Source organism: Oryctolagus cuniculus, chromosome 12 (assembly GCF_051225735.1).
Source record: "Oryctolagus cuniculus isolate XC-2025 breed Fujian yellow rabbit chromosome 12, ASM5122573v1, whole genome shotgun sequence".
Taxonomy (NCBI): Eukaryota; Metazoa; Chordata; class Mammalia; order Lagomorpha; family Leporidae; genus Oryctolagus; species Oryctolagus cuniculus.
Window position 1 is genome coordinate 78,402,501 of NC_142878.1, and position 21,285 is coordinate 78,423,785.

Below are 21,285 nucleotides of genomic sequence, written 5' to 3' on the forward strand. Positions count from 1 at the left end.
CAAACACATACTGCAAAGACCCTATTAGCACACAATGAGAAGCCAATAGCTTACAAGCCAGGAAGCAGGGTCTCGAAGGAACCAAATCAGTTAGTACCATAATCTTGGATTTCCCAGGTACCAGAACTGTGAAAAACAAAGATTTCTTGTTTAAACCAATCAGTCGACAGTATTTCCTGATAGTAGGCCAAGCTGAGACACTGACTGTTCTCATAAGTAATACAATTGCATTATATTAGAAATATTTTATGATTTATATTTTCCTTTATTCTGACTTGTTTTGTCATTATTCCAAATCATATTGGTTTATGTATTTTATGTTGATTAAATATATAGAGACCCTACCAGATTGCCTGGCACACTGTAGGCACTCAACTATTAGTCTTCATTTTGCTTTTCTTTCGACTAAACAATACCAGAAGCCCCTCCCACTTTAGTTTCTATAGTAATTAAAACCTTACCAAATATCTAATATCTAGCAATGTCAATACCCTCAGCTGGTATTCAAACATTGTGTTTCATGATAATGGAGAAGTCTGAGGTCTTTTTTTTTTTTTTTTTTTTTTTTTTTTTTTTTTTTTGACAGGCAGAGTGGACAGTGAGAGAGACAGAGAGAAAGGTCTTCCTTTACCGTTGGTTCACCCTCCAATGATCGCTACGGCCGGCATGCTGCAGCCGGCGCACCATGCTGATCCGAAGCCAGGAGCCAGGTGCTTATCCTGGTCTCCCATGCGGGTGCAGGACCCAAGCACTTGGGCCATCCTCCTCTGCCCTCCTGGGCCACAGCAGAGAGCTGGACAGGAAGAGGGGCAACTGGGACAGAATCCCGCGTTCCGACTGGGACTAGAACCCGGGTTGCCAGCACCGCAGGCAGAGGATTAGCCAAGTGAGCTGTGGCGCCGGCCAAATCTGAGGTCTAATGTCAGCTTACTCTATTCACAAACAGACATGAACACAGCAACCAACAGGTTTATCTTTTTTTTAAAGATTTGTTTTATGTATCTGAAAAACAGAGTTGCAGAAAGAGGTAGATTCAGAGAGAGACAGAAGTAGAAGCAGAGGGGTCTTCTATCCACTGGTTCACTCCCCAAATGACTGCAATAGCCAGAGCTGAACTGATCTGAAGCCAGAGGCTTTTTCTGGGTCTCCCATGCGGGTACAGGGGCCCAAGGACTTGGGCCATCTTCTATTGTTTTTCCCAGGCTATAGTAGAGAGCTGGATCGGAAGCAGAGCAGCCGGGAGTTGAATCAGTGCCCATATAGGATTGCCGGCACTGCAGGCTAGGGCTTTAACCTACTGCGCCACAGCACCAGCACCCCAATAGGTTTATCTTTATTTGAGACATAAACTTTTCTAACACTAAGTCTGCCCATGAAATTAAAATATTAAGCATCCTTATGCAAGTATATTATTATTATACAAATTTCAGAGAGCATTTGGTAAAATGGCCTTTTATGTGATTGAGATGAAAGTGTCATTATGTTCTTTCAAATTGCAAGGTGGAGGGGCCAACATTTTAGTATTGAAGGTTAAGCCACTGCATGTAATGCTGGCATCCTACATGGGCGCCAATTCAAGTCCCAGCTGCTCCACTTCTATCAGGTTCCCTGTTGATGCACCTGGGTAAACAGCCAAAGATGACCCAAGTGCTTGGGCCCCTGCCTCCCTCATGGGATACCCAGAAGCCTGGCTTCCTGGCTGCCTGGCTGTTGTAGCCACTTGGGAAGTGATTCTCTCTCTCTCTCTCGGTCTCTTCTTTCTCTATAACTCTGCCATTAAAATAAATAAATCTTTATAAATGAATAAACAATTTAAAATACAATAAAAATGCAAGGCAGAATATGTCTATTATGTGATAACCTGTATACAGATCAACCCGGACAATAAGTAAATTAAATTCAGAAACTCTTCAACATCGGGGCTAACATGTGGCATAGCACATAGGTAAAGCTGCTGCCTGCAGTGCCAGCATCCCATATGAGGACCAATTCGAGTCCCAGCTGCTCCACTTTTGATCCAGCTCTCTGCTATGGACTGGGAAAGCAATAGAAGATAGCCCAAGTGGGAGACCCAGAAGAAGCTCCTGGCTCCTGGCTTTGGAATGGCCCAGATCTGACCATTGCGGCCAATTGGGGAATGGACCAACAGATGGAAGAGACCTCTCTCTCTCTGCCTCTCTATAACTCTTTCAAATAATAAAAAAGAAACCTTTCAACATCCCCAATTTTAGATTTAGCTGTTTGTGTTTCCTGTGCTAGCTATTTTCCCCTAAGTAAAGATGTCTGCATTACTAAGGTCCACGGAATTTAAGTTTGCTTACAAAAGAAAAACTTTTGAGAATAGATGGATGGTATTTGTGTGAAAAGGTGACTATACAATAACACCTCTGATAATCAATGTTTTTTATTAAAGAAACCTTCTGGGGCCAGTGCTGCGGTATACTAGGTTAAGCCTCTGTCTGCAGCATTGGTAACCCACATGGTTGCCAGTTCAAGTCCCAGATGCTCCTCTTCTGATCCAGCTCCCTGCTAATGGCCTGGGAAAGCAGTGGAAGATGGCCCAAGTGTTTGAGCCCCTACACTCATGTGGGAGACCCAGAAGAAGCTCCTGGCTCCTGGCTTTGGATTGGCCCAGCTCTGGCCATTGCATCCATTTAGGGAGTGAATAAGTGGATAGAAGACCTCCCTCCCTCTCTTCCCCTCTCCCCCTCTCCCTTTCTCTCTGTAACTCTGCCTCTCTAATAAATAACAAAATAAATCTTTTTTAAAAAACAACAAAATACTTTGGGAGTAGATGGTTAGTTTAGCAGTTAAGAGACCCATATCCCACACCAAAGTACCCAGATTCAATTCTTAGCTCTGGCTCTGACTCCAACTTCCTGCCAATGCAGACCCTGGAGGCAGAGGTAAGGGCTCAAGCTACTGAGTTCCTATCATCCACATGGGAGACATGGATTATATTCCCAGTTTCTAGCTTGGGCCCTGGCCCCAGCTCTAGCCATAGCAGGCATGTGGGGAGTGAACCAGTGAATAAGAACTCTTTCTCTCTGCCTCTCAAATAAATAAATATTTTTAATAACAAAGACAAAATTTTAGACAAAAAGCTTCAGAAATCATGAGGTACAATATTGTAAATATTCAAAAATATTATTCAAGTAAACAACTTCTAATTGTCTTTTCCAGCAAACTGTAAAACCTGAGAGGTTTTTGCCTTTAAAGTATTTTCTGTTATTCACTATCTTCTTCCTAGAATGAGAAAATTTTTATTTTTCTTCTCTTCACACCTGCTGCCAATCAAAATCGAACCTGCTGTAGATTGTTTATACTTAATGACTCATTAAACATACACAAAAGAAAATAATGATCACATTACTTAACCAGAATATATATTTTAGAGCCACTATTTCTGATTTTAATAGCAAACAGATAGCTTAGAATGTACCAGACAATATTCTAAGTACTTTGTATTAACTCATTTAATCCTTCAAACAACTCCATGAAATAAGTATGATGATTATTCTCATTTTCCAGCTGAGGAAACTGATGCACAGAGAGGCTAAATAACCTGCCAAGAATCACACAGCTAATAAATGGCAGAACTGGGATAAGAATCTTGGAAGCTGGGCTCAGAGTCATAATGCTGCTTCCTACTTTGCAATTAGCACATCATTTGAAACTGGGGATAGGAAAAGAGACCCGAAATCATTCTTTTTTTTAAAGAGATTTATTTATTTGAAAGTCAGATTTACATAGAGAGAGGAGAGGCAGAGAGAGAGGTCTTCCATCCGATGGTTCACTTGGCTGAAACGGCCGGAGCTACGCCGATCCGAAGCCCAGAGCCAGGAGCTTCTTCCAGGTCTCCCACATGGGTGCAGGGGCCCAAGGACCTCAGCCACCTTCTACTGCTTTCCCAGTCCACAGCAGGGAGCTGGAGCAGAAGTGAAGCAGCTGGGACAAGAACCGGCGCCCATATGGGATGCCAGCACTTTAGGCCAGGGCATTAAACCTCTGTGCCACCGGCCCCAGATAAAATAATTCTTAACCATACTTTAAAGTTAACCTTGATGGTAAAGATGACTCAAGACCACCTGGGTTATCTAGAATAAGAATGTTAGAAAAAAATTATATAATCTCCCCAACAGGTAACTTTTCTAAATCCCTGGGAAAAGCAAACCAGGAAAACCAATTTTCTGAAGTTACTGAAATCTCTTTTTTAATGTTTATCAAATTAGTTTTCAGGAACATTTGTTGATCTTTTGAGAATACAGAAATAAAACTAATAATTTCTCACTGTAAGGGTCTCATAACCTAGAGGAAACAATTTTTTAACTTAAATTTAATATGATAAATACTATAATAGAGATGAGCACAGAATACTGAGAGAATATAAGAAATTCTCCTAATCTTGACTAGGGGAAGAATTCAGGGAAAACATCTTGAGAGGAACCTTCAAGGATTAGTATTTTACCAACAGGGGGGAAAAAGAGAACGCCCAGCAGAAAGAAGACAATGTGTAGAGAGTTTTTAAGAAAAGAAAGATCACAACATGACCTAGAGAGTAAGTATGAATATTTCAGGAACGTACCCAGGAGACAAGGGAGGGCATTTCATGGATGAGGGACAAAGACTAAGTGGTAGGCCTGTGCCAAATCAAAAAGGCCAATTTAAGAAAGCTGGATTTTTATTCTAAAGGCAATTGGGGAACCACTGAATAATTTTACAAGACAGTAACACAGCATATTATGTTATGGGAGCAGCAGTGCAAAAGATACAGTGGCTAAGATCTGTACCCCAGAGTTTTGAGTTCCGGCTTTGCGACTAACTGAGTAAACTTTGAAATACTACTTAAGTGCATATTATTTAATCTCTCTAAGCATCAATTCATCAACTGCAAATCCAGGATGATAATAATATCAATTTCATAGGATTATTGATAGGATTAAGTAAGATGACCCATTTAAACCACTTATGAAGGACTGCATAAGTTCTTAGTAGATGGTAATTATTCATCAACTAGCAGTAGCAATGTGGAAATGGATTAAGAGAGACAAAAGAGGAAGCCAGGAAATCACTGAGAGGGCTATTCTAATAATCAAAGACATAAGCAAAACCTAAACTACAGAAGTGATTATAAAGGTGAAGAAGCCAGTGGATACAAAACATTGAGAAAAATATTCTATGGCCAGCGCCGCTGCTCACTAGGCTAATCCTCCGCCTGCAGCGCCAGCACCTAGGGTTCTAGTCCCAGTCGGGGCACCAGATTCTGTCGGGTTACTCCTCTTCCAGTCCAGCTCTCTGCTGTGGCCCGGAAGTGCAGTGGAGGATGGCCCAAGTCCTTGGGCCCTGCGTCTGCATGGGAGACTGAGAGAAGCACCTGGCTCCTGGCTTCAGATCAGCATGGTGCACCGCAGTGCGCCAGCCGCAGCAGCAATTGGGGGGTGAACCAACAGGAAAGGAAGACCTTTCTCTCTGTCTCTCTCACTGTCCACTCTGCCTGTCAAAAAAAAAAAAAAAAAAAAGGAAAAGAAAAATATTCTAGGGTTTCAGAACAGTGTTGGATGAGAGTGAGGAATGAGTCTGGACCACTTTATAAAATTGTGGTCATGTTCTCTATGACACAGAAAGCAAATTGGACATTCCACAAACAGATAGCTTTCACTCAGCAGATTAAAAACAAAATTCTTTTATCGACCCTTCATAAATTCTCTCCTTCATTTATCTGTGGCACCACTTATTTATTTAGCTACTTTTGTTGCTATTCATTTCACCTTGTGCTTTTCAGTGTCTTCTTTTCCTTCCCTTCTTCAAAATGTTAGTGTTTCCAAAGCCGGTGTTCTCAATGCTTTTCTCTTCTCCCTTTCTAGTCTCTGGGGTGACTGCATCTACTCCCAAGATATTAATTAGAATTCACTTGTTTACTGATGACTTCCAGATCTCTATTTCTGGCTCAGACCACTGCCTCTGCTTCAAACCATGTACAGTACATCCACTGCATACACTGGAATATTCCAAGTAGAAATTCAATATATCTAAAACCAAACTCACTTTCCTGATAACTGCCTAGCCTTTATATGAACCAACTAAAAAGCAAACAAACAAAAAAAAAAGCCTTTCCTGGGCCCAGTGTTGTGGTGTAGCAAGTAAAGCCACCAGCTGCAGTGCCAACATCCGATATGGATGTCGGTTCGAGGTCCAGCTGCTACACTTCTGATCCAGCTCTCTGCTGTGGCCTGGGAAAGCAGAAGATGGCCCAAGTCCTTAGGCCCTGCACCAGCTGGGGAGACCTGGAAGAAGCTCCTGGCTCCTGGCTTCAGATTGGCCCAGTTCTGGCCGTTGCAGCCATTTGGGGCATGAATCAGCAGATGGAAGATTCTCTCTATCTCCCCCCCACCCCCGCTTCCCCTGTTGCAGCCATTTGGGGAGTGAACCAGCAGATATAAGACTTTCTCTCTCTCTCTTTCTCCCCTGCCCTTCTGTAACTTTGCCCTTAAAATAAATAAAAAAAGTTTTTTTTTTAAATAAAACTTTCCTTCAGACTTTCTCTCTCTCTCTTTTTTTCTTTTACAGAGAGAGAGAGAGAGTTATAGACAGTGAGAGAGACAGAAAGGTCTTCCTTCCGTTGGTTCACTCCCTTAATGGCTGCTATGGCTGGCGCTGCACCGATCTGAAGCCAGGAGCCAGGTACTTCCTCCTGGTCTCCCATGCGGGTGCAGGGACCCAAGCACTTGGGCCATCCTCCTCTGCCCTCCCGGGCCACAGCAGAGAGCTGGCCTGGAAGAGGAGCAACTGGGACTAGTATCTAGCGCCCCAACCAGGACTAGAACCCGGGGTGCCGCACCACAGGCAGAGGATTAGCCAAGTGAGCCACGGCCACGATGCTGGCTTCTAACTCTCTTTATATTTATTTATCTATTTATTTATTTATATTTTTGACAGGCAGAGTTAGAGAGAGAGAGAGACAGAGAGAAAGGTCTTCCTTTGCCGTTGGTTCACCCCACAAGTGGCCACTACAGCCAGTGCGTGATGGCCAGCGCACTACGCCAATCTGAAGCTAGGAGCCAGGTGCTTCCTCCTGGTCTCCCATGCGCGTGCAGGGCCCAAGGACCTGGGCCATCCTCCACTGCACTCCTGGGCCACAGCAGGGAGCTGGAATGGAAGAGGAGCAACTGGGACAGAATCTGGCACCCCAACCGAGACTAGAACCCGGGGTGCCAGTGCTGCGGGCAGAGGATTAGCCTATTGAGCTGTTGCGCTGGCCCTAACTCTCTCTTAATTCCCATTGTGTAACTACATATATTATGCTTCCTCTGCAATCTTAATCCAAACTTTCCATATACTTACTGCTTCAAGACAGTCTACAATTTATACTCAAGTCTACTTTCAGTACTTTTATGACATTTATATGGTATTATTAGATTCTGAAATATATCCATTTTCTAACATTTCCATCCAAATGAATGCCCTCAACTTCATCTCTAAATTTCTTTCTTTCCCCATCATCCCTATTTTCTTTCCCAACACTAATCTTCCAAGTGTATCACGATGCTAATTCTCTCTATCACTTGAGCCATCACTATGTGAGCTATCATTTGCTGTCTTCCAGGGTGTGCCTTAGCAAGAAGCTGGAATTGGTAGTGGAGCTGGGACTCAAATGCATGTAGTCTGGTAAAGAATGTAGGCATCTCAACCAACAGCTTAACCACTAAGCCAAATGCCTACCACCACACCTTCTTCTTCTTCTTTTTTAAGACTTATTTGAAAGAGTTACACAGAGAAAGGAGAGGGAGAGAGACAGAGAAAGAGAAAGAGACAGAGAGAGAGAAAGAGAGAGAGAGAGGTCTTTCATCTGCTGGTTCACTCCCCAATTGGCTGCAATGGCCAGAGCTACACGGATCTGAAGCCAGGAGCCAGGAGCTTCTTCTGTGTCTCCCAGGCAGGTGCAGGGGCCCAAGGACTTGGGCCATCTTCCACTGATTTCCCAGGCCATAGCAGAGAGCTAGATCGGAAGTGGAGCAGCCTGGACTCAAACTGGGATGCCGGCACTGCAGGTGGTGGCTTTACTTTACAGTGCCAGCTCCACCACCATGTCTTCTCTTTTTTTTTTTTTTAAGATTTATTTTTTTATTTGAAAGTCTGAGTTACACACAGAGAGAAGAGAAGGAGAGGCAGAGAGAGAGAGAGAGACAGAGAGAGAGAGAATCTTCCATCTGCTGGTTCACTCCCCAGATGGCTGCAATGGCAGGAGCTGCACTGATTCAAAGCCAGGAGCCAGGAGCTTCTTTTGGGTCTCCCACATGGTACAGGGGCCCAAGGACTTGGGCCATCTTCTACTGCTGTCCCAGACCATGGCAGAGAGCTAGATCAGAAGTGGAGTAGCCAGGACTCAAACTTGAACCCAAATGGGATGCCGTCACTACAATGGGCGGCTTTACCTCCTACGCCACAGCTCTGGCCCCAACTATGTCTTCTTAATAAATGTATTCTCACTCTCTAGCACTATGATTGCTTAATAAATACTTTTTGAATAAAGAGATGAATACTGCCATCAGATTAATGCCTGAAAGATGTAAGAGGGCCAGGTGTAGTTAAGACATTCTAACAATGCCTACATCCATATCAGAGGGCCTAAGTTTAATTCCCAATTCAGCCACAATTCTACTTTCTGCTGATGCACACTTTAGGAGGCAGAAGATGATAGCTCACATAGTTGAGTTCCTGCCACCCACATGGGAGAGCTGTACTGAGTTCCTGGCTCCCAGATTCAGCCTGATCCAACCTCAGTTACTGTCAACATAAGGGAAGTGAATTGACAGGTAAGAGATTTTTCTTTCTTTTTTTTTTTCTGTCTCTCAAATCAAATAAATTAATAAACACAAATTTTTAAAGAAGAGTTCTAAGAATATGGAGAATGGGAGTGCTGGTTACAATGAGGGTGAAAAGTGACTTCTAAAGAAAAAAGGGTAAGTAAAATTATTATGAAGGGTAATGGACAATCAGAAAGCAGAATAAAGATATGAATAAATTAATTTATGTATTAACTCTTTCATTCATCTGAAATTTACATGGGCAAGGCAAATAAATAAGATTATTAAAACACTATACCTATCCTCATGGATCTGTATTATAGTCAAGAACTGAGGGCTTGGTGGAAAACAGGAATAAGACAGTAAGGCACTAAATAGTACTTTTGAGTTTAATGTTGAAAACATCATGACACATTTGGAAGATCACAAATCAGCTTCTGGTCCACTCACCTTTGCAATTTAGGTCTGTAAGTAGCAGTTCTCAAACTTTATTGTGAGAAAGGAACACCTGGGATCTGCCTCTACTGTAAAATCTTCAGTCACTCAGTCATAATTTGCCATATTTGAGTTCCTTTAATACTTTTCTTAACAATTCATTTAAACTTGTTATATATCTCTCAAAAGATATCCTAAACAAGGGGTTTGATGATACATTCTTTTTGGAATATAAATGAAATAAATACATAACCATGACAAAGATTTATCTATACGTATCAGTGGATGCAAAACAGTTTAGTATGCTCTATTCAAGAGTATATGCCCGACAAACGCCCCACCATGCAAGAAATCTAACAATATAAATTGAAAATTTCCAGGGCAGTGAAGTTCAGAAGTGTGCTTCCTATGAACTCACATAGATTTCTGGTATCTTTTATGGATTATAAAATGATACAAAAATGTTCTTTTAAAATTAATGTTCTAAATATTATAAAATGACTCACAAAAATATTTTTTAAATTGTGACTTTTCATTTTCCAGAGTGTTGCATCTTTTATTCTGGTACTTAACTGCAAGAATATTTTTGAGCTGACACTGAGCCAATCCCCGACAGCTAAAGCATCAAACTTAAAAGGCAGCAGCAGTTAGAACAAAATGAAGATAGATCTGTGCTCTTAACCCACAATAAAACACTCGTCTATTTTATTTAGAATTACATTTGATTAAGACTGATAATAGAGTTCAAAGGTATAAATTTGATAGTGCTTTCTTTTCCTTCAATCTCAAAGCAATTTATATTAATAGGTAAAAATACCAGGGGAATAATTGTAACTCAGCAAGATCTATTCCTGAAAGGTTTTTGGAAACTCATAATCACAAATAGAAAAGAGGTTTAAAATATTTCACTAAATGAAAGGCTGTACCTTTTAAAAAAAACAGCATTCTGCTCTTAATTATGATTTTACTCAAATGGTTAAGAAAATCAATTTCTACCTAAATACTCTTTGAATGGATGTCAGTGTTTCCCAAAGTAGCTGTATATGTTTAATCTCTAGTCACATTAAACAAAAACATAAATGAATGACTGTGGTCCTTGATCTCTACATCACTTAACTCCACTGGAAATTTACTTTACTACTTACTGACATAAAGCACTACACTGTCTGGATGAACGATCTGTTGCAACAGTCTCCTTAACTAGTCTCCCTGCTTCACCCCTTGCTCTCTAGTCTATTCTCTACCTCGCAGCTGGAGAAGCCCTGTTTAAAATGTCAGACTGAGCACTCTTCAGCTCACAGCTGTCTAGTCCCTATCTCAGAGCAAAAGCCTTTTAAGTGGCACACAAGATTCCTCAACGAAAAAATCACCCCAAGCCTCAGTCGATGTATTATTACTCTTCTTCTACTCACTTTGCTCCTATGACACCAGCTTCTTTGCAGTTGGCTTAAAAACACTGGGTGTTTTCCCGACAGAGGCTGTTCCTTTTGCAGACTGCGCTTCCCACTGCTATGCATATGGCTCTACTCTATTACTTCCTCGAGGTGTCTGTTCAAACCTCATCTTTCAGGACAGCCTTTTCACAATCACCTTATAAACATAATCCCTGCCTCCCCACCCTCAGCCACATTTCTCATCCCCTTTCCCTGCTTTGTTTTTTGGCCACAGCGCTTCCCATTCGACAAGCCATGGCTTTTGTTTACCCCAGGAGTGTGAACTCCTTCTAGGTGAACATGTTTCTTTACTGTATTCACTGCGGTATCCCGGTGCCAGGAACGTGCCCAGCACATAGTAGATGTTCAATAAATATTTGCTTAATAAACAAGCAGCATCACTTCCACTTTGGGACTTTCCTCCTGAACCCTACTGAGAGCTACAAATCACAGCAGGAGTATATCCTCGAATTTCCCAACGGCATTTGGCGTTTGCGAACTCGCATGCAGTATCTTTTGTCTGGTCAATCGGTCCCTCTGGTTTTTCTTAGATAGTAAGGTGGCAGTAAAATTCGGAACTAGTTTGCAAGGAAGAAGGAAATCAGTCATGCGTAAAACTGATTTTGGATGATTTGATTCCTACCCGTAAACCAATAAAGAAAATACCTTCTGGGTGTATACAGTTTCTGCTCTTGAAGCTAAAGAAAATAAACAGTATTGGTTGCCTTTGCGGGGTGGGGGTTGGGGTCGCGGAGCGGGCTTTGAGGCGTGAGAGCCCCGCGGTCCTCCCCGTGCCTCAACTCCCGTGCAGTCCAACTTACTTTGGGGGGGCGGGGAGGCACGGTGGGAGGTGTCGGCCAGCGGGTGTCTCCTTCTCACCCTATTGTGCAGCGTCTGGGCAAGGACGTGCGGTGGGCGAGCAGGGGGTGTGAAGGGATGCTGAGTGCGGCGCCAACTGGCTCCTCACACAAAGTCGGGAGGCGAGGGCTCGGCGCGGGGGTCCCGGGGGCGAGCGGGCGCCGGGGCCGCGCGCCTCGGACCGCAGCCTCGGCCCGGGGCGCGGGCGGGACGCGGGCTGCGTGGAGTTAGGCCCGGACAGAGCCCCGTGGCCTCCCGGCGGCCGGGCACACGGGGCCCCCCGCGCACCCCCACTCACCCCGCTTCCCCCAATCCCGGCGCCCTTCTCGGTTACCTCGAACTCTCTTCAGCGAAATGGGATCCTTCTCCTGTTCTGCTGACATTACAGACCGCAAAGCATGACTCCCCCCAGGCCGCGGGAATTCGGTCTCTTTGATGCTGCGGCGGCGGCTCCTCCTCCTCCTCCTCCTCCTCCTCGCGGGGCCGCTGCGGCTGCGAGGCGAGCCTCAGAGCCGAGGAGCGGCCGAGGGCGGCGGGGACGCGGGCCGACTTTGCAAAGTTTGGGAGGAGGACGAGGCCTCGGGGCGGCGGGCGGCGTGCTGGGGGCTGCTCGGGCTCAGCGGCGGCGGCCGGGAGCGCGGCCTGGGGGCGGCCCCCCGCCCGGGGCCGGCATGTGTGGAGGACGAATGCGCCGCCGCCGCCGCCGCCTCCTCCCACTCCTTCTTCTTCTTCGCTGCCGCTGCCGCTGCCGCCGCCACCTCAGGAGCCGCTGACAGGGGAGGCAGGAGGCGGGCGGCCCGGCCCTGGCGGCGCACTCACAGCGCCCTCTGAAGAGGAGGTCTGCGCTCTTCGCCGCTCTCGAGTCGCAGACACAAAAGCCCCCAGCCTGGAGCCGCCTGCAAAACCCGCTCCTGGGCGGGCGAGGGACGTGGCGCAGCCCCGCGGCTTCCCCGCCCTGCGCTCCCCAGCCCCGCGCGGGGACGGGCTTCGGGGGGCGGGGGCCGCTGCCTAGTCCCGCGGCGCCTCCCGCCGCCGCCGCCGCCGCCGCCGCCGCCGCCTCGCGCTCCGCCTCGGCCCAACCCCCACGGCCCGCGCGCGCCTCTCGCTTCGCGCCGGGGCTCGCGGGCCCGCGGCTCTTGCAGTCGGGGCGGGCAGCGCGCGCCGAGGGGCCGCCCCGCCCCGCGCCCGGCGCTCCCTCACTGCCCGCCAGGCCCGAGGACGGCCAGCGCCGCGGCCGACGCGCCCCGGCCGGGCTTCGGTGAGGAAATGCCAGCTTCGAACTTCGTCGGAAGCCCCGGCAGGCATCTTTGCCTCGCGGTCAGGGATCTGAAAGAGGAACGTACGAAGCGAGAAAACTTTGTAAGCGGGAGCCGCGGAGTTCTCGGCCGGCTTGCGGAGACACCATTTCTTCGACTCGGTGCCCGTAGCCTGGACACCTGTTTGTGGAATGCTCCCAACTTGGTGTTTTAACGGCTTGTCTCTTCAGGAAAGAGCGACGTGGAATTAAGCTAAGGAAGGGCGATGGAGTGGATGGCTGGACCTCACGGAGACGTTACGTTTAAGGACAACCCCCTACTGTGCTTGCAAATTAGATTGGATCACCGGTCCACATCCATCTGTTGGGCTGTGTGCTGTGAGGCAACTTAGGTAACCTCTCTGAGTCCCAGTTTTCTGATGTGTACAGGTCGAGAGGGCTACACCGCCACGACATCCTTTGCCCTGTTAAGAAACACTTTTCCCTGCTTTTAGTTAGATTTTCTAGTCATCCGGTTAGAGAGACTCTGTAGACGCAGACTCTGATCCCGAGTCAGGTGAAACACGGAGTTAGTTTTGATGTCAGAATCACTGAGAAGCATTCATTATGCATGAGGACATCGAACTCACCAAAACGGGAATCTCATCCTTCCGCGACAAGGTTCATAGAACTCATTCAACTGTGCGATGTCGGAAACCGGAGATAAACCACACTAGAGTCTTACCAGCTGCAGAAGAAACAAGTACCACTGCAATGGAATCTGCTTTAAAAGACACCCTGGCATGGCCAGGGGACAAATGGTACCCCTTATCTAGGAAAGGGAGGGCAAGCTGGGGTTCCTAATTAGAAGATTCAGCCTAGGACAGGCTAAGGAAAATGTTGGTACAGGAGCACATCTGTGGATAAGTTTCCCCCTCCCGCAGTTTACTGGAATGTAAGCTCCATGCGGGCAGGAATTTCATACAGATCAGAACTGTATCCTCCGGTACATAACTGGCATATAATGCGTTCCAAAAGATTTTTGAATGGTTGTATGAAAAAATAGGCTGGAAGTGCCCAAGGGGACTAAATTGTCAGGGATTTGGTAAGTGTCAAAAAGCAGAAGCAATTGGTAATAATAAAGCAAATTGAAGTAATGCTCTACCTCACAGGGTTGTTGAGGGAAGATGTGAAAACACTTTGAAAGTATCAATCAATATGGAAATGCAGGGCTTTTTTATTATTATTATACAGCTGTTAGTGAAAGGAGAATGGTTGGAAAAAATCATTGCTAAAAGATTTTGATTTTTTATTGTTTCTCCCTAAAGTTAGATATTCAGAAATAATATGTGATTCAAAAGAAATGGCTCCTTTTTATTGATTCATCAAGAATAAAAAGACCTCCTTACACAGACATGGTTTTTCAGATCAATTTGACTTCCAAATCCTGACCGACCAGTGACTTGCACATATCCAGATGACCTAGAGAGCATTCAAAATTTTCAGATTCCAAGCCCCCTCCCCAGATTCACGGAATCAGAATTTCTGAGGATGAGGTCTAGAAATCGGTCTTCACATGCTCTCAGGGTGATTCAAAAGCAACCAACAGATTTGGTGACATGTATTTATGAGCCATATGGTACACACATTGTTAGCTGAAGATATATGGAGATTAATGAGACAATAGTGCTTGTCCTTAAGGAGTTCACAGATTCAGGGAGGAAGTAATAATGCAGAGTGGCCAAGCATTACAGTACACTACAATGTCACACTGTGGAGAAACTTTCTACTCATATTGGGAGGCAGATAGCTGGTAACGTTTGGGAGAGCCTTGTGAAAGAGTAGATGGGGCAGATGTTTGGCTTACTGGTGAAGCCATTGGGATGCCTGTACCTCATGTACTCCTGCACTCCAATTGTACATGTACACTGTACTCCAATTACAGCTTCTTATGCATACGCTGGTAGGAAGGAGGTGATGGCTCAAATAGTTGGGTCCCTGCCACTTGTATGGGAGACCCAGAATGAAGGGGACCCTGACTTTAGCCTGGTTCAAGCCATTCCTGATTGTTGAGGCATTTGGAGAGTGAACCAGTGAATCAGAGATCTCTCTCCTCTTTTTCCCTCTTTCTACTTTTTAATGGGCAGAGTTTCAGTTTGAGATGATAGAAATTTTCTCAAGATGGATAATGGTGATGGCTGCATAGTAATGTGAATATAAATAATGCCAGTAAATCGTACACTTGAAAATAGAGGGACCAGTGTTGTGGTACAGTGGGTTAAGCTGTTGCTTGTCATGCCAGCATCCATATTGGAATACCAGTTCAAGTCCCAGCTACTCTACTTCTGATCCAGTTCCCTGCTAGTGCACCTGGGAAAGCAGCACATGATGTCCCAAGTACTTTGGGCTTTGTCCATCCACATGGGAAATCTTGATGGAGTTCTTGGCTCTTAGTTTCAGCCTGGCCCAGCCCTGGCTCTTGCAGTCGTGTGAGGAATGACCCAGCAGATGGAAAATGTCTTTCTCTGTCTCTCCCTCTTTCTATCACTCTGCCTTTAAAATAAATAATCCTTCAAAAATAGTTAGAATGGTAATATTTTTACATTATATGTATTTTACCACCTAAGTTGGGAGGAACATGTAGGAATTAGCAAAATATTGCAAGGGAAAATAGTGTTTTTAAAAAAATTCATTGATTGATTGATTGATTGATTGATTGATTTGAAAGGCAGAGCAACAGGGTTGGGGGGTAGAGATCTAACTTCTGATTCACCTCTGAAATGGCCACAACTTCCGGATTGGGCCAGGAACTCCCATGGGTAGGGACCCAGGGAGCTGGATTGGAAGCAGAGCATCTGGGATACAGGATACTGGCATCACAAGAGGTGACTTAGCCTGCTGCATCACAACATGAGCCCCAAAAGTAGAGTCTTTTAATCACAAGAAACAATTTCCAAAGGAAATAAGGGGTGAAAAAGAACGAATCTTTTGGAGACCTTAAGTAGTTAGGAGTGGCTGGAGTATAAGGTATGTTTTGAGAAGTGGCAGGAACCAATTTTGAGGAAGTAGACAGGGGCTAGATTTCTGAAGGGTATTGCATGTCATAGAAACAGTTTAGGATTTTATTCTGGAAGCAGTAGAAAAGTATTGAGGAGTTTAAGCAGGTGAGTGCCATGTTTAAGTCTCTGTTTTAGAACGATCATTCTGGGGCTGGCCCCGTGGTACAGTGGGTTAATACAACACCTGCAGCGCCGCCATCCCATATAGGCACCAGTTCTAGTCCGGGCTGCTCTTCCAATCCAGCTCTCTGCTGTGGCCTGGGAAAGCAGTGGAAGACAGCCCAAGTGCTTGGGCCTCTGCACCTGAGTGGGAGACCCAGAAGAAGCTCCTGGCTCTTGGCTTCGGATCGGCGCAGCTCCAGCCGTTGCGGCCAGTTGGGGAGTGAATCATCGGATGGAAGACCTCTCTCACTCTTTCCCTCTCTTTCTCTCTGTAACTCTGACTTGCAAATAAATAAATAAATCTTTTTTTAAAAAAACACCATGTATTTGTTCATCATTCTATGAACAAGCAATTTGTGCTGGACTTGGTTAGAACAACTTTTCTCAGCACTACCTAGTGTTGGTCAGACAGCATTTGTGATCAGTTGGTAGCCAGTGGACTCACACACAGGTATGGTTGTTTGCTGGTTGTAAGCAGGAGAAATGAAAGTAACTGAGATACAGGAGCCAGCATTGTCACACAGATATAGGAGTCACATTGTCACACATATGCCTGTGACACCAGCACCCCATATGGGCTCAGATTGGTGTCTCGGCTGCTCTAACCCTGATCCAGCTCCCTGCTAATGCACCTAGGAGTACAAGTGTTTGGGCCCCTACTACTCACGTGGGAGATCTGGGTAAAGCTCCTGTTCCTGACTCTTGGTATTGGCCTGGTCCATCTCCTGTTGTTGTGGTGATCTAGGGAGCGAACCAGCAGATGGAAGACTCTCTTTGTTGCAGGGAAGTGAACCCGAGGATGGAAGTCTCTCTCTCTCTCTCTCTCTCTCTCTCTCTCTCTCTTTCTCTCTCTTTCTCTTCCTCCCTCCCTCCCTCCCTCCGACTCTGTAACTCTGACTTTCAAATAAATAAATCTTTAAAAAGAAAAAAAAAAAGAACGTATCTGGGATATGTGCTAGCATCCAGGAGACTAGTCTGGGCTCTTTTCATCTGATGGAAGTTACTGGGTTTCCAAAGGTACCAAGAAAGGAAGCCCTACCCTTTCAAAACTTTGTGTCTGATTGGCTAGAAAAATTTATATGACCAAGCCTAGAGTCATTGTGGGAGTGAGTTACCCAGGGATTTGGATACAAGGAAGGCAGAACAAATCTGGGTCATTACTTCAACAATCATTGTACGTATCCTTATTTTTGAGAGAAGAACACATCATGCTCTCAAACAAATGCTTTCCACTCCTTCACAGCATCTGTCATGTTCTTCTATTCTTGCTTATCTTGGAAATGTCGGATTCCCATGAAGATCCATCAAAATGCCTCACCAGTGCTATTAATAGTCAATGCCATCAATACAATACAGCATGCCCATCTATAAACCTTTTTGTGTCAAATTAAAATTGCATCCTGTGAGGTCCTAATTGTATTGAAGCCTGGTGTGCGCTCTCTCTCTCTCTCTCTCTCTCTGTGTATATATATATATATATATATATAATCTCTAATATGACAGAATTCCTAATAAAAATATCCTTTTACCTTGCTGTGGTCTATCCATGAAACCTTAAAAGGAATTCCAGGGTTATCATTACTCCATTTCTCATACAGAAATATACCCATAAATATTCTTGGTGTGGCTATGCCAGTCATGCCTAGACTCAGCAGGAGGCACAGCTTAGGCTGTAGACAGGGTCAGTGGACCTTTCCTGTGGAGGGTTTGCAGGTGCATTCATTCTGTGTCACAACTACCCAACTCTGCCATTATAGCATAAACGCTACCACAGGTAATATGCAAACAAGTGAGTGTGATCATCTTTCAATAAAACTTTCACAAAAGTAAAGCAGGCAGTGGGCTGAATTTGGCCTATGGGGTACAGTTTGTTGACCTGTGGACCATATAAAGGACTCTAGAGCTCAAGATTCAGACCTAGGCTGCAGATATACATACACATGGAGAAGATACTATCCACGAATGGATAAATCCATGAGCCAAGGATAGGATGCAGGAAATGTTGACATGATAAAGTGTAGACAAAGACAGAGGAGACTAAACGGGCCAGCGTTGTAGCACATTGGGTTAAGCTGCCACCTGTGACACCAGCATCTCAGATGGGTACCAGTTTGTGTCCCAGATGTTCCACTTCTTTTTTTTTTATATATTTATTTATTTATTTGAAAGTCAGAGTTACACAGAGAGAGACGGAGAGGCAGAGAGAGAGAGAGAGAGAGAGAGAGAGAGAGAGAGGTCTTCCATCCACTGGTTCACTCCCCAGATGGCCGCAATGGCTGGAGCTGCACTGATCCAAAGCCAGGAGCCAGGAATTTCTTCATGGTCTCAGACCACATGGGTGCAGGGACCCAAGGACTTGGGCCAACTTCTACTGCTTTCCTAGGCCATAGCAGAAAGATGCTCCATTTCTGATCTAGCTCCCTGCTAATGTGCCTGGGAAAGCAGAAGAAGATGGCCCAAATCCTTGAGCCCTTGCACCCACATGCGAGACCTGGATGGAGTTCCAGGCTCTTGGTGTCAGTCTGGCCCAGCCCCAGCCATTGCAGCCATTTAGAATGAACCAGTGAATGGAAGATTTCTCTAACTCTGCCTTAAAAATAAATAAATAAATAAAGTTTTAAAATAAGAGACTATAAAAGAAGTGAATTTATTTATTTATTTACTTATTTGAAAGGCAGACTTCTAGAGAGCGAGAGGCAGAGAGAGAGAGAGAGATCTGTCTGCTGATTCCATTACTCAAATGGCCATAATAGCCAGAGTTGGACCACACTGAAGGCAGAAGCTTCATCCAGGTATCCCACTTGGGTGTAGGTGCCCAAGGCCTTGAGCCATCTTCTGCTGGTTTCCCAGATGCATTAGCAGGGAGTTGGATTGGAAGTGGAGCAGCCAGGACTCAAACTGGAGCCCATATGAGATGCCAGCACCGCAGGTGGTGGCTTACCCACTGTGCCACAGTGCCAGCACCCTCCCTCCATTATTCTTTTAATGTGTATTAACTACAAATCATGTTCAAGATAGTCTGATATGAAATAAATTCCTGGGGGGCTGGCGCTGTGGCGTAGTGGGTTAATACCCTGGCCTGAAGTGCTGGCATCCCATATGGGCATAGGTTCAAGACCCAGCTGTGCCACTTCCGATCCAGCTCTCTGCGATGGCCTGGGAAAGCAGTAGAAGATGGCCCAAGTCCTTGGGCTCTTGCACCCACGTGGGAAACCTGGAAGAAGCTCCTGGCTCCTGGCTTCGGGTTGGCGCAGCTCCAGCTGTTGGGGCCAATAGGGGAGTGAACCAGCAGATGGAAGACCTCTCTCTCTCTCTCTCTCTCTCTCTCTCTCTCTCTGTGTGTGTGTGTAACTCTGACTTTCAAATAAATAAATACATCTTGAAAAGAAAGAAATTCCTGGGACTGTCATTGTGGCGTAGAACTGCTGCCTGTGATGCCAGCATTCCATATGGGTGCCGGTTTGTGTCCCAGCTGCTCCATTTCCAATCCAGCTCCCTGCTAATCACCTCGGAAAAGCAGTGGAAAATGACCCAAGTGTTTGAATCTCCACCACCTATGTGGAAGAACCATAAGTAGTTCCTGGCTCCTGATTTTGGCCTGGCCCATTGTGGCCATCTAGGGAGAGAACCAACAGATGGAAGATCTCTGGCCTCCCACTCCACTCTGTAACTCAGTCAAATAAGTAGATCAAAGAAACAAAACAAGAAGGAAGGAAGGAAGAAAGGAAGGGAGGGAGGGAGGGAGGGAGGGAGGGAGGAAGAAAATTCCTTTAGCCCCAATTTGGATTCACACAAATTGTACATTAATGTACTCTGAAATACATGCTATTCAAGGACTTTCTAAGTATTTCTAGTGGGTATTATTTTTAAAGGAAATAAATAGGACATTTATAATTTTTTAAAAAATATTAAAGTTTGCAAGTCAAGAAAGCTGTCTATGTAGCTCTCCATCTTGATCAGTGCTTGTCATTCAAATTTGACATAACCTCTTGAATAAATAACCAAAGATTGAGTTTAACATCACTATTATAAGAATATCCATTGCATTTTTCTTGGACAGCATGGTTTAAAATATTTACGTCTGCAGCATCATATTTTAAGTGACATACCTCTAAGCATTTGTCTTTGATCTTCGGTCCCAAGAGCACAGTGAGTTACATTCTTCTTATATGACAGCTGATGAAACCAATATAGCAAAGTAGTGTGGGATTTTTTGTCTTGTTTTGCACTGTTTTTTAACAGAAGATTTTTTTTTTCAGGAAATAAACCCTGCCAACACAGGCAGACTGTATCACTGCGGGAGCCTGAGAAATTTTTTGAGAACATGTGGCAACGAGCAAGATGTGTGCATATTTGTGAATGAAACACAGCAAGGCAAGACTACCTAAGAAACATGACAAATCTTGGTGTTAAAACAACAAAGTATAAATATGGAACAATTGGCATTTTTATGAACTCTCTTTTAAGAGACAGAAAATGTGCCAGTTCTAAACCTTTTTGCTTGCTATGTGTGTTTGAAGGGAAAGAGTGGGAACAGGGAGACGACAACTTTGTACAGTAATGTTCCTCTGAGTACCCAATTTTTGCACGTTCACTTTTTACAAAGATAAGTTTACATAAAAGTCACCATTTTAATGAGTATAATTCACTGTATAGTTCACCAACTTTTTAGTTTATTTCCCATATCCATAGAGTTATATAACCATTAGCACTATCTAATTCCAGAACACCTTCATCACACCAAAAAGAAATGTACTGGCTGGTTAGCAGTCACTCCCTATGCTTTCACATCCTCATCCCATGGCAATGAATAATCTACTTTCTGTGGCTATGGATTTGCCTACACTGGGCATTTCATTCAGTATCAATGAAATCCTATCAGATAATTGGGTCATTTATGAGTGGCTTCTTTCAATTAGCATAATGTTTTTGAGAGTCATCCATGCTATGTATGTATGTATTATTATTATTTTTTTTTTTTTTTGACAGGCAGAGTGGACAGTGAGAGAGAGACAGAGAGAAAGGTCTTCCTTTGCCGTTGGTTCACCCTCCATTGGCTGCCACGGCTGGCGCACCGCGCTGATCCGATGGCAGGAGCCAGGTGCTTCTTCTGGTCTCCCATGGGGTGCAGGGCCCAAGCACTTGGGCCATCCTCCACTGCACTCCCAGGCCACAGCAGAGAGCTGACCTGGAAGAGGGGCAACTGGGACAGAATCTGGCGCCCCGACTGGGACTAGAACCCGGTGTGCCGGCGCCGCTAGGTGGAGGATTAGCCTATTGAACCGCGGCGCTGGCCCTGT

General features: G+C 45.0%; 1 protein-coding gene across 1 annotated transcript in view; it reads right to left on the reverse strand.

Annotated features, from left to right (window-relative positions):
* PYGO1 (pygopus family PHD finger 1) overlaps positions 1-11,996 on the reverse strand; it is a 50,810-nt gene extending 38,814 nt beyond the window's left edge. Inside the window, exon 1 of the mRNA XM_008268969.5 lies at positions 11,865-11,996. Within this exon, the coding sequence (XP_008267191.2) occupies positions 11,865-11,913 (49 nt within the window). The 5' untranslated portion in view covers positions 11,914-11,996. The remainder of the gene's footprint in view (positions 1-11,864) is intronic.
* Positions 11,997-21,285: the final 9,289 nt, after the last annotated feature.